This window comes from Piliocolobus tephrosceles, chromosome 8, assembly GCF_002776525.5.
Source record: "Piliocolobus tephrosceles isolate RC106 chromosome 8, ASM277652v3, whole genome shotgun sequence".
In the NCBI taxonomy this organism is placed as follows: Eukaryota; Metazoa; Chordata; class Mammalia; order Primates; family Cercopithecidae; genus Piliocolobus; species Piliocolobus tephrosceles.
This window is the reverse complement of record NC_045441.1, coordinates 124,125,906-124,142,295: the sequence shown is the minus strand read 5'-3', so window position 1 is coordinate 124,142,295 and position 16,390 is coordinate 124,125,906. Positions and strand designations below refer to the sequence as shown.

General features: G+C 38.7%; 1 protein-coding gene and 1 long non-coding RNA gene across 9 annotated transcripts in view; one reads left to right on the top strand and one right to left on the bottom strand.

Moving 5' to 3' along the window:
* AGBL3 (ATP/GTP binding protein like 3) overlaps window positions 1-10,615 on the bottom strand; it is a 121,710-nt gene extending 111,095 nt beyond the window's left edge. For 2 of the 8 annotated variants that reach the window (XM_023190074.3, XM_031936074.1), the window contains exons 1-2: window positions 10,445-10,615; window positions 9,151-9,258 (exon numbers count right to left, since the gene is read on the bottom strand). Coding sequence is in view for 3 of the 8 variants with exons in the window: in XM_031936075.1 (XP_031791935.1) it covers window positions 2,108-2,118; window positions 3,547-3,732; window positions 7,857-7,917; window positions 9,151-9,213 (321 nt within the window). In the remaining 5 variants the exon portion in view is untranslated. Of the gene's footprint in view, window positions 1-161; window positions 2,119-3,546; window positions 3,733-7,856; window positions 7,918-9,150; window positions 9,478-10,444 lie in introns of those variants that run through there. The other 6 variants (XM_023190073.3, XM_031936075.1, XM_023190076.3 and 3 more) reach the window with 6 other exon arrangements.
* Window positions 10,611-16,390, top strand: part of LOC111524781 — a 17,976-nt gene continuing 12,196 nt past the window's right edge. Inside the window, exons 1-2 of the long non-coding RNA XR_002725868.3 lie at window positions 10,611-11,002; window positions 13,266-13,330. This is a non-coding gene — a long non-coding RNA (uncharacterized LOC111524781). The remainder of the gene's footprint in view (window positions 11,003-13,265; window positions 13,331-16,390) is intronic.

Sequence of the window (16,390 nt, the reverse complement as noted above, 5' to 3'; positions counted from 1 at the left end):
TCAGTTCAGCAGCAACATTAGATTCTCATGGGAGCACAAGCCCTATCATAAACTGTGCATGCAAGGGATCTAAGTTGTGTGCTCCTCATGAGAATCTAACTAATGCTTGATGCTCTGAGGTGGAACAATTTCATCCCAAAACCATCCCCCAACATCTGTGAAAAAATTGTCTTCCCCGAAACTGGTCCCTGGTGCCAAAAAGGTTGGGGACTGCTGCTATATGCCATTATTACCTTTGCTGATTTTAATCTGTATCCTTTCAGTGTAATAAACCATAACCATGAGTATAATGTCTTCTTTTGAGTTCTGTGAGTCCTTGAAGCAAATCATTGAATATGAGTCATCTTGAGGACCCCTGACCATACTCATAAACTATTTGCTTTTATGACTATAAATTGATGCAACTCTTTTTGGAGGAAAATTTGACAGTATCCTTATACCAGAAATTCTAGCAAAGTACCCCTAAAATATATGTGTATATATGCATTAGGCCACACATAAAAGGAGATTTATGCAGTTCTGTTTGTCAGAGCCAATGACTGGAAACCCCTTAAATTCATTAATAAGGTACCAGTTAAAGAAATTCTGATTCATCCATTTAATGAAATCTGATGTACCAGTTTATAAAAAAGGAGATTAATATATATAAACTGATATGGAAATACTTTCAAGATATATGGCTGTGTAAGACAGAGTTAATTTATAGCTGGACTGGAAAAGCTCTATTTTTACCTCTGGGAAATTCTGGCTGTCCAGCTTTGACTCTTGGCCAAGATAAGAACAGTATGATGTGCTGTTTACTGTCTGAAACTCCCCCTGAAAACCCCGCGTGGTCAGTTTGTTTACTGATGGTTTTCATTTGGCAGAATCGGGAAGACAGCCTGGCTTGATGTCATGACTACAAGGGCCTAAAAACCCAGATGGGAACTTTTGCCTTGAGATTTTCTAAAGCTAAGTTGCATCACATAGATCTTGGTGTTTCAATCTGAAGACAGGCAGTCTGTGTGAATAAGGCCCCTGGAAAGCTTGCACCTGAGCCCCAATGCTTGCCATAGTATCTTTCTCTTGCTGCACCTATCCTTTGCCTTTAAATAAAAGCCACACAGAAGAATGCTCTGTGAAGTCTTGTAAGTCCTTTCAAATATCCAAATTTGTAAAATCTTTGCAATAGTCAAGTGACAAAAGCAAGGTCTAGGGCAATATGTAAGACTGTGGGAAGTAAACTTTCTGAAATGCTAGCAAGCAAAGTGGAAAAAGCCATCACGGACAAACGTGGGTGAAGATTATGAGTCTTCCTACACAAGGATGTATTTTATTGGATGTTCCAGTTGGCTTGAGGACCAGTGGAGCTTGCAAAAATTTCAGGGACACAGACTGAAAATAAATGAGCAGTGGGATAGCCCAAAATAAAGCTTTTATCCAGCATGACTCTACCTTGCACAATGTCACTAGTCGCTGTGTGACATGACTCTGGGGATCTTAGGAAATGTATGCTGAGAGAGGCTGCATCTGCATCTGTACTGTGTGGTGACTGCACCTTCACCAGGGTGGAGGCTGGGTTCACAGAGCCCAAAGCCTATTTATTATATAAGATATCTGAAAGATGGCACCACAAACTCTAGCCACTCTTATAACAATATTTTGGTTAGAAACTATATTTAAAATTTCAATAGAAGAGGTCAGAAACACAGCTGCCCTCATCTGAAAGAACCTCAGCAGTAACAGTGGGGGATTACCAAGCAACCAAAGGAAATAGAACCTCTCCCAACTCTGAGCTGCTAATGGTGACTCCTGCGACTGAGGGCAAAAATGATGGCTGAAAGTGAGGGCTAGGAAATTTAAGGAACAGAAAGGTGTGGCAAGGATGCAACAGAAGGGTTTTCTAGTTAGATGAGGTGGAACAGAGTTGAGTGGAATGAGCACATGGGACTGGAAGCGACATTGAGAAGCAGTGGCCCGATGGGATCTTGCTTTCCTCTTCCTTTTGGGTCTCTTCTGCTCTCATTCTCTCATCACGGCTACCGGAGAGAAATCAGGCAGAAGTCACAGTAGGTGCATAGGGATTTTCCTTTATTGCTCCTTATCCATTCCCTCTGCCACAGATATGTCATGAGGAGGCTGGGAAAAAGAACCAAAGTACAAAAAGAAAGGCTTGGGGGAAGGTTCAAATTCAGTAGCATGGCAGTGTTTTCTCTGCTTGACTTTTTTATTTCCTGCCCTGGTGCTGTAGCAAAAAAGAGGTTGGAGGGGGTGGTAACAGAGGCGAGGTGGGGATGATGGTAGAAGGACTGAAAGGAGAAAAAGGGAGAGAGATGTCCTATACTACAGAAGATAAATATATACTCAGCTTTGAAGAGATAGGTGCAAATAAGTGATTCTGTTTAGTACTATTAAGCATGAATTATTTAATATGTTTTTAACCCTATAACTTTGGAATTCTTGAAGAAAATTAACTTCATCCTCTATGAACAAAAATCAGTGTTCTTTCTCTCTCTCCACCCCTCTTCTTTCTCCCCATATCTATCTATCTATATGCCAGATGATATATGAAGAAAATTTAGTTTTTAAGAACTCCTAGTAGGCACTGTAATAAGTATAGTTATAAAAAGTGTGTATGTGTAATTGTTTTTTATTCACCAATGAATGTCTTTAAGATCTCTACCTGGCAATAAATGTCTCAATCAACAAAAGGTGGAGAGTTGTGGCAGTGAAAAGATGGTGAACAATGGGATGTTTCTGTCATATCTGTGCATAGATTGGAGAGATGAGGCTATAAGCTTTACCTAGGAAAGCAAAAACTGAATTTGGGAATGCACACATACAGAAACATTAAAAATCTATATATACTAAAATATACACTTTTCAGTTTCATAAACATCCATTAAAGGAAAAAGCAGAAAGTGGGTAAAAGACAAAGAAGCAGAAAGAGAAAATGAAACAGGAAAAGAAATGGAAAAAATGAAAAAGGCAGAAAGAGGTAAACGAAGATAAAGATACACTAAGAAGAAGACATACATACAAGGAGGAAATGAGAAAGAGACAGGGAGCCACAAAGAGCAGGACTACAGCTCACAGCCATTCCGGCATAGCCTCCATCTATGCCTTCACTCTGTGTATGAGTTTGTGCCTGGGACACTGTCATGCCCTTTGCTATTGTTTAGAATTGCTAAAGCTTCAGGAGCCAAGCAAATGCTGTAAGCGCCTCCATTTAAGCCCATGTGGCTACTGAACACTTGAAATGTGGCTGATCTCAATTCAGATGTCTGTAAAGATAAATGCACACCAGATTCTGAAGACTTTGTACAAAAAGAATGTGAAATATTTTGGATATATTTGGGTTAAATAAAATACATTTTTAAAGTTAATTTCATTTTCTTTTTGCCGTTTTAAATGTAGCTACAAGCAAATTTAAAATTATGTATGTGGCTCACGTTATATTTCTGTTGGAATGTACTGTTTTCTAACATTGTGAGTCTCCTCATTAAAATCAAGGTTGGCAAAGTAAGTTTGCTAATGTCTGAATCGCTCAAACTGCTAAAAACATACCAATATGTTGGACTTTTTCATCGATGACTTCACAATGGTATGGCCACCGTGTTGGGCTCAGTGGACCAGAAGAAGAGACGCCATATAAATCCCGTGGTTCACGAAGACGTGGCACCCATCTCCCTAGCTGATATTCTAATAGTATCTGTGTAGTCCGGGGGAAGAAGGGATCACCAAAAGAGTTAGCTGAGAAAAAGATTGAAACACAATCATGAATGGGAAGAAGAAAAATACCAACTCCTGTAATTTTTATATAGTTTCTTTTTTCCTTTCAACACTATTCAATGTGTGGGTATCATTACAAATGTTTTATAATTCATGGCACTTTTTATAAAAGTACTAATGAAATTTTGTGATGATGGAGCTTCACAATAGCCAAAAAATAGTTGACCTTTATAATACTATTAATTTATTCTAAAAGCTCACTACTACTTTAAAAACATTTGTTTCTTGTAGCTCTTCTAGCAAATCATCTAAATGTCTAATGAGTTAAATACAGTGATGAACTATAATTCCTCACTACTTACTGGAACTGTATTCTCAAGGTTTGCTGGTGAACTCAGTCACAACTTTTTCTCAGTTTTCCTTCTAGAGCTACTGTGTGATACTATGCCAGCAACACAATTCATATAGACTAGTATGGGGCCACACCAAGAAGGCCGTGCAGTGGTCTGGTATATTGGTGTGATACTGTACGGCATCAGTCTGACGTTGATGATCACCCCTCCTTAAGCGTATTTCTCTTACGACACATTTCCTGGATTTCCCCCTCCCTTCCACATATTTGGTTTTCCATTTGTCTTACTGACTCCTCGTGCTCTTTCACCTCTGAAATGTGGTTTTTTGCCGAGACGTAGTTCTTGGTTATTTTTGTACTACAGCTGATACAGCAACTGGACTAGAGCTCAGATAACTGGATTCCTTCCCTCTTATCACTTTTTTTGGTATGACTTTGTTTGGGCAAGGCAGCCTCTTTGAACATAAATCTTACTACAGGTCAATAACTAATAATATCACCTGCCCTAGCTACTTATCAGGATTGTTCTATAGACTCATTCATCCAACAGATACTTATAATGCATCTACTATATGCTAAAAACTATAAACAGACAATTGCCATACAGAGTGAAAAAAACAGTGTCCCTGCCATCATGAGCTTAAACTGTAGTAGGGCATATATAAGTAGGAAAACAAGATAATTTCAGTGATGACAAATGCTACAAAAATAAAACACAGAAATATAGATGAAGATTAGAAACAGGAAAGTGGGAGTGAGAATGCTATTTTAGATAGGGTGGTCAGGCAAGATTTCTCTGAAGATGTAACATGTGAGCTGACACCTAAATAATGAACTCAGCCCTGGAGTAAAGACTGTTCTGGCTGGACACACTCTAACAAAGCTGAAAGGCAAGCCTCAAAGTAATGAAACTGATCCACAAGCAAAACAACTGCTTATCAGGACAAAGTTCAACATTCTTTAACTGAATACAACAAAATCCAGCAACCACATGTAAAATTCGCAAGTTTGTCATTCAATCAAAAGTTAATGAACAAGGGTTCTAGTCCTGCTGTGGCAACATAAGTCTTACACAGGCCTTCTCTCTCACTAATTACAACTAAATTCTAGATAAAATACAAAAACATAACTATCCAAGGAATTTGAAAAGTAAACAAGAGCAGACTGTAGAGTTACAAGTTAGAGAAGCACTCCCACAGGAAGGTGAATCCAGCCCCTTGTTTGCTCTAGTGTGCTGAATGAGTGTTTGCTCTAGGGTGCTGTACAGAGCAGTGCGGTGCGGTGGTGCAAATGGCTAAATCTCAAATAGAAACTGAGTCCTTTTTTTCCATTTACTAAAGTTTGGGGTTATTTTTATTATAAATGTTTGATTCCAAAATGCTTTAGAGTAGTCTTTTCTTTTTCTCTTGAGCAGAATAATTTAGTCACACCACCCTAACAATGATAATATCCTATTTAGTGATTACCTACTATGTGCCAGAACCAGTGCTTGGAAGAGATACAAACATTGATAAGACAGCCTCTGAGATCAAGGCGTTCTCAGTACAGAGAGAAGGAAGGAAGGGTTAGGTGATATGATATGGCAAGGGCAATCACGCAGGCATATACAGGATGTCATGGGAGAATGTGGTGGGGTTGTCAGTAGTGTAGAGGTTGAGAAATTCTGAATGACTAAGAAATGACATATGTACACACACAATAAAATAAAAAAAAATCCTTCTCCAAATCAGAAAACAGAAGAACCAGGAAAAGGGGTCCTTATAGTGTGGAGGGAACCTGAAGGGAAGAAAGGAACCAGAGAAAGGTATCTCCTAATCCTATATATGAGCCCACAGGATTGGGCTAATGCCTGAGCTATGAAAGCAGACACACTCTCAGAGACTATGAAAACTTAACTGAAACTTTAACCACCCCCCCAACCCACACACAAATGTCTCTGCTCAATCCCTGAATTACACATGTGCAAGATAGTCCCAAACCAATACAAGGAAAACTTAAGAGAACTAAACAGGACTTTGAATCATCTATACAAGTCTCAAAACCCCTGAACTACACTGGCATGGGAAAAAAACAAATAAGCATAGCAAAGGCTTAGAGATGAGAAATGAGATCTGAATTGTTATCCACAGAAGGGGTGCCAGAACTTACTGTTTAAACCTAACTGGATTGAAGAAATACATTGACCCATAATCTACACAACATCGCATGAACAACAGAAAATCAGGAATAGGACCAGTTCTCAGGGCAAAAGGCAATCAACAAATGTTAACAACAAGATAACCCAGATGTTAAAACGATCGGACAAGAAGTTTAAAGGAGTCATTACAATTTTGCTCCATGAGGTAAGGGAAAAACACACTTGTACTAAATAAATTAAAACGTAAGAATTCTTAGCGAAGAAATAACACATGCTGGGAATGCAAAGGGATACAGCCACTTTCGAAAACAGATTTGCAGTTTCTCATACAGTATATATTTAGCATATAACCCAGCAATACTATTCCTAGGGATTTACCCATGAGAAATAAAAACATGTTCACATAAGGACTTGTACAAAAATATTCACAGGACCTTTATTCATTACAGCCCCAAACTGGAAACAATTTGTGCATGAATGGATGGCTAAATGGAGAAATTGTGGTCTATTCACATAATGGAATACTTCTCAACAATAAAAAGGAACTACTGATATATGCAACAACATGGATAAATCTCAAGAGTATTATGCTAAATGACAGAAAACACAAAATGTATGATTCTGTTTTGTGAAATTCTAGAAAAGTCAAATATGGGGGGTGGGGAATGCAAATAATTGGTTGTCTGGAGCCAGGGGTGAAGCCTGGAAGGAGAGGATCTACTGCAGACACAGGAACACTTAGGGGTGATTAAATGTTTTACATTTTGCTTTTGGTAATGTTCTAAACAAAGGAAGCAACATAAAGGGATTACTATAAATGAGCAATTCATACCAACTAAGAATATGAGTAGATAATAAGCCTGTAGAAGTAATTCTCAATTTCTCTAGCAATCCCAGAAATGCTAGTTAAAGGAGTGAGTTATCCCCTGTCTTCTAATAGGTTGGCAAAATTTAAGAAACAGAAAAGGGTAGCAGGGAAAAGTCCACAAAACAATACTATAAAATTTCTATGCCTATGGGTATAGATATGTGTAATGCAAATAAGAAGTTCTAGAATGATACACACCAAATTGAGAATGGTGGTTATTTCAAACAGGAAGATTTATTTTAGGATGGTGGTAAAAGAAAAAAGAAAAAAAAGATAAAGGCCTTAACTTCAATTTCAGAGTACTTGTGATACATATGTAAATACTGAGTAAAGATATTTTAGCATTTGAAAGTACAACTCTAAGTATAAATCTTTAAAAATTAAGTATACATCAAGATGCCCACACACATGTTCAGTTGCAAATGAATGACTTTATTAAGGAGACTCTTTAGACAATATACTTTGTTTAAATGAAGATATACTTCTAACATAATCTGTCCTTTATAACTGGAGTCATACACTCAATACAATTAAAGAAATGACAAGGTAAATCCTTATGTTAAATATAAGATAATCACCACTTTCATTTATTATATTCTAATATAAAATAGGTTTACGTAAAACAAACCTGAAAAGTTTGAATTCTGCAAGTGGATACATTTCTCTTTCACAATCTACTAGAATAATCATTCCCTATATTATTCAATCTGACTTTTTAGTTTCCTCATCTTCTTTTTTATCCACTCAAGGTTTTATACTAAACAAAAACTATATGAATAGGTTCAAACCTGTTAAAAGTGCACACCGATGAAAATCTTCACTTACAAATTTCATGAACATATCCTCATCCTAAAATAAGAATTTAAAAATATTTCTCTTTAAAAAACCAACAGTTTTCAAATCCAGATTGTTTTACATCTATTTTAATACTTGGGATTGAGTATATGTCTTTAACCTTTAATAAACGAGAAAATTAAAGGATTATTATCCGCTACTGGTCTCAATGCACCCAACACTTCAAATATCCTGAAACCTTAAAGTTTGCATCCTTCATTCCTCCTTTTCCACTGGGTATCGTCATAATAATGACTTTATGGAAGGAATAAAGTTTAAAGATTCTTGGTAAACCTGGGAAAACAATTTAAATTAAAAATAAAATTGACCGGGCGTGGCGGCTCATGCCTGTAATCCCAGCACTTTGGGAGGCCAAGGCGGGTGGATCACCCGAGGTCAGAAGTTTGAGACCAGCCTGGCTAACATGGTGAAACCCTGTTTTTACTAAAAACACAAAAAATTAGCTGGGCGTGGTGGTGCATGCCTGTAATCCCAGCTACTCGGGAGGCTGAGGCAGGAGAATCCCTTGAACCCAGGAGGCAGAGGTTGCAGTGAGCCGAGATTGCACCATTGTACTCCAGCTTGAGCAACAAGAGCAAAACTCTGGCTCAAGGAAAAAAATAAATAAATAACAAAAAGAAAAACACAGAAAGTCGTAAATCCTTTAAGTGGTTAAAGTAAGCTTTAAGAGCTTATTTCGGGACATTAGTTTACATACATATTTTACACTTTAATAAAATTTGAAGGAAATATCTCAGAATATGTAGTAGAAACAGACTAAAGAATTTTAAGTACTACATTTTCCCCCCTTTTTCTTCTTCCATGTCCCTTCTTTTATGACATCAGAGCCACAATAAACTGTTATGGTGATACATAACAAGGTTAGAACACATGGTTCTACTATGATTCATACTATGATGTAACACAATCCAATCAGCACATATAATAAGTGGACACCAATCCTAAAAACCCTACTAATAATTTCATACACAAATTTTAATAAAACCTAGAAGAATCTTAGCTAAAATATTTTCTCAGAAAAATACAAATACAGTTTCTCTCTCTAGACAGGGCATAGTGTTCCCAGTGATAGCTTAGCTTTTTCAGCCAAATTATTTCCCAACTTCAATGACAATAATTTAAACATCCAATTGATTTTTATATCCAACTGACTTTATAATACTTTAATTGGGGATTTATATAATACAAATTTTATCTCCAAGTAAAACAAAGTTGAGGAAAACATACCGATTCATCTTCATCACTGATTGTTCTGTCTGAATAGTCTTCCTTTTCTGAATCTTCTGACATCTCTTCCAGTGTTTGACTTGAGATTTCTTGTAATATACGGGTGGGCTGTAAAACAGTTTCTAAGGAAATTATTTGACAGCTTTTCTTTTCAAGCTGTGTTTACTACATTAAATGAGTACTCAAAAATATATTCAATTGTATTTAACAGTCACAACAGTCTTCTCTAAAAACTAATTAGAGTACAACTAATAACACCTTCAATTTCAAAGATTTAAAGGAATTTTCCACGACTATAAGGGACAACAACCACAATAAAAGACAAGTCAAGTAAATAATTTAATTAAAAGGAATTTCCAGAGTATACAGCCAAATCATTCACATTTTATTATATTTACAATTCAATACTACACAGCAAGTTCAGAATGATCCTGAGGCATTAAAAGATAATGAATTTAAAAAATTACAGTCACTTTGTGAAATGTAGCAATATAATTTTAAGTTTTCTCCTTGATTTTCACTTGATCAAAAGTTCAAGTGACAAGACTTTACATTATGATTATCATTCTGTAGATACTGTCTGTTCTAATATTCATTTATATTATTCTTATTCTTAGAAATCTAAATAGCTACCAGAAAGTTGTATTGGTAATGACCACTACCATTCTATATAAGTATCTTCCCATGTGGTTAATATGAAGACCAGGGAATAATCGAAATTTCTTGTCAAGTTCCCATCGTTCTTGAGAGACCAAAGGACTCGACAATTGCAAATCTATTGCTTTACGCCCCTCTCTACAGAAACCGTGTTTTGCAGCGTGGACTACATATAAGTTAAGTCCAAGCTCTATGGCAAATGACTGCCAATGCCACGGAGCCGACTGTCTCATAGATGACACTTTCAGTCCTAAGAAACTGAAGTTTTTGCCTGGACATCACAACTCCACATTTGGAAAACCCGACTGGCGTAAATTCCATTCCTTACAGGTGCACACGGGGCACACGAAGTGCTGACCTGCTGCGGATACAGCTCTGGCCTCAGAAGGCCCTTATTCACCGGCGCTCCGCGGGTGTCTTCCACCACTGCGGAGGAGGGGCAGGTGCGGGCGCGTCCATGCTCAGCCGCGTCCCGACAGTACCAAGGCGTTTTTGGCGGGAGGCAGGATGAGGCCACAACTCTAGGCTGCCGAGTTCCTTCCCGCACTCACTCTTGGCCACCAGGGTGTGGGGAGGCGCTCATTTTCCGGGGCGCGCTCGCTTACCGCAGGGGGCGCCCCGCCTTCATTCTGCCTACCTCACCGTCCCGTTGGGGCCGGCACCTAGATCCTGGCCGAGTCCTCTGGTCAGGCCAGTCGTCTACAATATCTCGGGATCTAGCGGAGAACCCACGGTCCAGCCGCTTGAGGCTACGCTACTACTGGAGATCCGCAGCCCCAGCCACCCCCCCAACTCTCGTCAGCAGGCAACGGATCCGCCCTCGCGAGACTTCGAGCAGCCCTCGGAGATAACCTGCAACCAGTGCGGAGGAAAGGAGCCTGCGCAGGTTTTGGCCCCAGGAAGTCGGAGCCCAGAGCATCCCGGAAACTTGGGGTGGGCAGCAGGGCGGTCAGAGAGGACGCCTGGGAGGCTTTGGGGTCTGTCGGAAGAATTTAGGAGCGTGGAAGGCCAGACAGCTAATAATTCCTAGTCGAAGTCTGCACTTCGACTTTTGCCATAGAGGAGGCATGCTGGTTAGGACTGCGCCTTGGAGCCCACCTGACTTTTAACAGTGTGACAATGGACAAATTAATTACCTGGACTTCTTGGGTACAGTACTTGAAACTACTCCTTGGAGATGTTAGAATGTTAAAATGTACGTTCGTCTTGATTTTTATACAGACTGAGTTCCATTCTACACACTTGTGTGATTAATTCCCTTTATTCGATTCTGGAAAATGAGGCTTTTCTCCTTAAATACTAAATGGAGAGTCATAGATGAACTAGGGTGAATTCTCAAAAATTATCAGCTCAGAGATTCTTTATAGCAGTCGTCAGCTAGCATGTTTAACACTGTTTTCCTGATCACTGCAAATCATTACATGTAGTCTCATTTAATTAACAGATGTTATTCATGAACATCCCATATTGATTTTTTCCCTCATTTTTAGCTCTACTGGGTAATGTAATCTATTTGGAATAGTTTTCCAAGTACAGCTGAAAAAAAGTCTAGATTTTGGTGATATAAGAATGTAAATAAACACTTTTCACAAAGCATTATATGCCATGAGATTTGTGATACTGTAGAAATGGAGATAATGAATGGCAGCAAATTTGAAAGTAGAATAAAGGGCAAAGCACTATGGGTTAAGCATGGAAATGGGTTAATATAATTTCTTTGTATTTTGTAAGTTTCTGAAAATAAGTGTTTTGAGGTCAGCAGTTTAAAAGTCTGAACCTTCCAGATTAGACCTTGGTCAGAGAATATTAATAGAGTATATCTTAGATCAACCTCTTGAAAAGTCGCTCTTATAGTTGAACCTTGTTTTATGCCATACATAAGTCACTAAAAGTGACATGCACAGGGAAATCTTTATATATGTAATCTGTTTTTCTGTTGGGTTTTAGTCATGGCTGTAAGACATAGGATGTCAACTGCACAAGGTAAAACTGAGAAATGATCTAACCAGGTTATACAAGAAATTAATGGCAGAGCTGAGAGACTTAAGTTTCATGATTTTTAGTCAAAATAGTTATATTATCACATATCAAGTAATCCATGGGAAGAAAAATGGTCTTAGTGCATAATTTTAAAACTTTAGGATTTTTTTTTTTTTTTGAGACAGAATCTCACTTTTTCTGTTGCCCAGGCTGGAGTGCTGTGGTGCGATCTCAGCTCATTGCAACCTCTGCCTTCAGGATTCAGGTGATTCTCATGCCTCCTGACTAGCTGGGACTACAGGCACACGCCACTACTCATTTTTGCATTTTTTAGTAGAGATGTGGTTTCACCATGTTGGCCAGGCTGGTCTCGAATTCCTGGTGTCAAGTGATCTGCCTACCTCAGCCTCCCAAAGTACTGGGATTACAGGCATGAGTCACCGTGCCTGGCCAAAAGCTTAGGAATTTGGCAAAACTTTGAAAATATATTCATTATTTTATTAGCAATTTTTTTTTTCTTTTTAAAGACAGCTCTGTCACCCAGGTTGGAGTGTAGGGGCACAATCATAGCTCACTGCAGGCTCAAACTACTGGTCCCAAGGGATCCTCATGCCTTGGTGTAACAAATTTACAGGATGGTTGCTGCCTGCTAGGGACAGTTCACTACTGCAAGGAAAAAAACCAGACAATTATTGTGGAGGTTACGTTCTGGTGGGAGTAAACAAATAAACCAATGATGATAATAAAAATGATATCACTCAGACGATAACTGCTATGAAGAGAAATCAAGTAGGGGAAAAAAAAGAGAATGGGGGTGCTGCGGGTGGGGGACCTTGCTAGGGTTGCTCTTTTAGATGGAATGGCCAGGGAAGGCCTCTCTCTGGCCAGGGAGTATTTGAGCAGAGGGATGAACCACAGGATGTCTTATGGGGAGACTCTGCCAGGCAGGGTAAGCAGCAAGTACATAGACTGAGAAGTCTGTGTTATGAACTACAGTTGAGCCTTGAACAACTCAGGGGTTAGAGGTATCATCCTCTACATAGCTGGAAATCTGCGTATAACTTTTGACTTCCCAGAAACTTAACTACTGAGAGCCTACTGTTGACTGGAACCCTTACTGATGACATAAACAGTCGATTAGCACATAGTTTGTATGTTATATATATATTATGTATTGTAGTCTTACAATAAAATAAGATGAAATGTTATTAAGAAAGTTATAAGGAAGAGAAAGTATATTTGCTATTCATTACATGTAAGTCATCATAATGGTCTTTATCCTTGTCTTCACATTGAGTAGGCTGAGGAAGAGGAGGAAGAAGAGGAAGAGGAGGGGTTATTAACGTTTTTTTTTTCTTTTTAAAGACAGCTCTGTCACCCAGGTTGGAGTGTGGTGGAGTTGCTGTCTCAGGGGTGGCAGAGGTGGAAGAAAATCCCTGTATACTTGGACCCACATAGTTCAAACTCGTGTTTTTCAGGGATCAGCTGTATACTAAGCAGTACTATTTAGCGGAAGCTTAGCTGGAATCAGTATCATTTTAAGGTAAGAGACTTCACAGGGATTTTTTACTTGCCCAAGTAAAATTGAAATGGTTTGCTTAAGCATCTGCTTTTTTTTTTTTTTTTTTTAATTCTTTCTTTTTAACTTACTCTCCTATTCAAGACAGTAATATGTACTGGAAATGAAATCATTTGTCTTTAAGTTAATGTGGAAGTAAGGCCTAGAATAAACTTCTACCAAGGACTTTGTCTGAATTTTTGTTCCACTTCCCTGTGATCTCACCAAAGACGGTTACTGGACATGCTGCTTCTATTGTCAGCTTCTGCCTTTTGGGAAGGCAGCTTTACCCTTGTGGCAACTTTTTCTCCTCTTTTTTTTTTTTTTTTTTTTTGAGTTTGATCTAAGACTGCAGTCTAAAAGGCAATATAATAAAAAATAAGGTAAGAAAAGAGGAAAAGACAACCAAAACTCTTAAGTGCCAACTGTGCCAAAAAGCACAATTACTTGTGTGGGAATCGGGAAGAAAGTTCGTTTTAGCAGGATGGCCAAAGGTAAGTTGTGTTAGGAGTATAATTTTGTGTAACTATATCATTTTGATGAGATTCAAAATAGAGTCACGAAAGTTAAGAAAACTCTGACAAACAGAGCTGGGGAAGGCCATGAAAGAAGAGTCTTCACATTTGTGTGCTTGATAATGAAAAAGACTCCATAACAACCACAACCTTACACGAGGGCCATCACAACCTTACAGAAAAGATACTTCTACAAGGACAGCTGCTCAGCAACTGCCTGGCTAACCTCAGACTGGCATCACTCTTGTTATTGATCTTTGTGGCTAAGGATAATCATTTTAAAAGCCAGTATGTAATCTTCTTCTTATTTTCTTTTAAAAATCTTTATCTTCCTTTACCTCCCTGACTATACACATAGTTTACTATGACATGCATATTCCGATTTGGAATATTCCATTCCCAAATAAACGTCTTTTAGAGAGCCTGTCTCTTATTTAGGTTGATAATTGAGAGAGGCTTAAATGAATATATGAAGTGACTAGGGCAATCAGTTACTTATGACATCATAGAACTCAGTAGTCTATGACCTTAGAGGTCTTGTAATTCGACTGAGGAAGCCATAGGAGGGCTTGGGAAGCCTGGGATAGTCTAGTAATTATCTTGGCCTTCTTCATACTATCTGGGTCTAGGATGACCTAGTACAGGGCCAAACCTCTTAAACTGTTTCCAAGCTCAAATCTTGAGATCTGTCTCAGCCAGTCAACTAACCAACACTCAGCTCAAGCGTCATTCACTTGATGGTGTCTTTCCTAGTTACTCTTGTCATCGGCAGAATTAATTGTCTGTATTTGGGGGCTACAGTGAAGCTATCATTGCCCTTAGTATTTGGAAATGAGTTAGTAAGAATGCCCCCTGCATGCTCAGCCGATAATAGGATAAATCATCTCAAAAGAGAACGAATGTTTCCTAGACTCTGAGTGAAATCTCATGACAAAAAACATGAAATTGTCTTTTCCTCCCGCCAAAATCTACCCTAACTGTGCAATAGTGAAATTCTCTTTCCAGCTCAGGACATGTTGGCTAGAGTTGGTAACTTTTCAGCTACTAAAACAGTATCATTTTGATATTTGAGATTTGCTTCTGGTATTTGGCATTTGATTTGGCATTAAGAAGTTCATTTTTTTTTATTGTACTTAAAGTTCTAGGGTACATGTGCACAACGTGCAGGTTTGTTACACATGTATACATGTGCCATGTTGGTGTGCTGCACCCATTAACTCATCATTTACAATAGGTATTTCTCTTAATGCTATCCCTGCCCTCTCCCCCCACCTCCCGACAGGCCCCAGTGTTTTGATGTTCCTCACCCAGTGTCCAAGTGTTCTCATTGTTCAGTTCCCACCTATGAGTGAGAACATGCAGTGTTTGGTTTTCTGTCCTTGCAATACTTTGCTCAGAATGATGGTTTCCAGCTTCATCCATGTCCCTACAAAGGACATGAACTCATTCTTTTTTATGGCTGCATAGTATTCCATGGTGTACATGTGCCACATTTTCTTTTTTTTCTTTTTTTGTTTTTATTATACTTTAAGTTCTAGGGTACATGTGCATAACGTGCAGGTTTGTTACATATGTATACTTGTGCCATGTTGGTGTGCTGCACCCATCAACTCGTCAGCACCCATCAATTGCTCATTTATATCAGGTATAACTCCCAATGCAATCCCTCCCCCTTCCCCCCTCCCCATGATAGGCCCCGGTGTGTGATGTTCCCCTTCCGGAGTCCAAGTGATCTCATTGTTCAGTTCCCACCTATGAGTGAGAACATGCAGTGTTTGGTTTTCTGTTCTTGTGATAGTTTGCTAAGAATGATGGTTTCCAGCTGCATCCATGTCCCTACAAAGGACGCAAACTCATCCTTTTTTATGGCTGCATAGTATTCCATGGTGTATATGTGCCACATTTTCTTAATCCAGTCTGTCACAGATGGACATTTGGGTTGATTCCAAGTCTTTGCTATTGTGAATAGTGCCGCAATAAACATACGTGTGCATGTGTCTTTATAGCCGCATGATTTATAATCCTTTGGGTATATAAACAGTAGTGGGATGGCTGGGTCATATGGTACATCTAGTTCTAGATCCTTGAGGAATCGCCATACTGTTTTCCATAATGGTTGAACTAGTTTACAATCCCACCAACAGTGTAAAAGTGTTCCTATTTCTCCACATCCTCTCCAGCACCTGTTGTTTCCTGACTTTTTAATGATTGCCATTCTAACTGGTGTGAGATGGTATCTCATTGTGGTTTTGATTTGCATTTCTCTGATGGCAAGTGACGATGAGCATTTTTTCATGTGTCTGTTGGCTGTATGAATGTCTTCTTTTGAGAAATGTCTGTTCATATCCTTTCCCCACTTTTTGATGGGGTTGTTTGTTTTTTTCTTGTATATTTGTTTGAGTTCTTTGTAGATTCTAGATATTAGCCCTTTGTCAGATGAGTAGATTGCAAAAATTTTCTCCCATTCTGTAGGTTGCCTGTTCACTCTGATGGTAGTTTCTTTTGCTGTGCAGAAGCTCTTTAGTTTAAT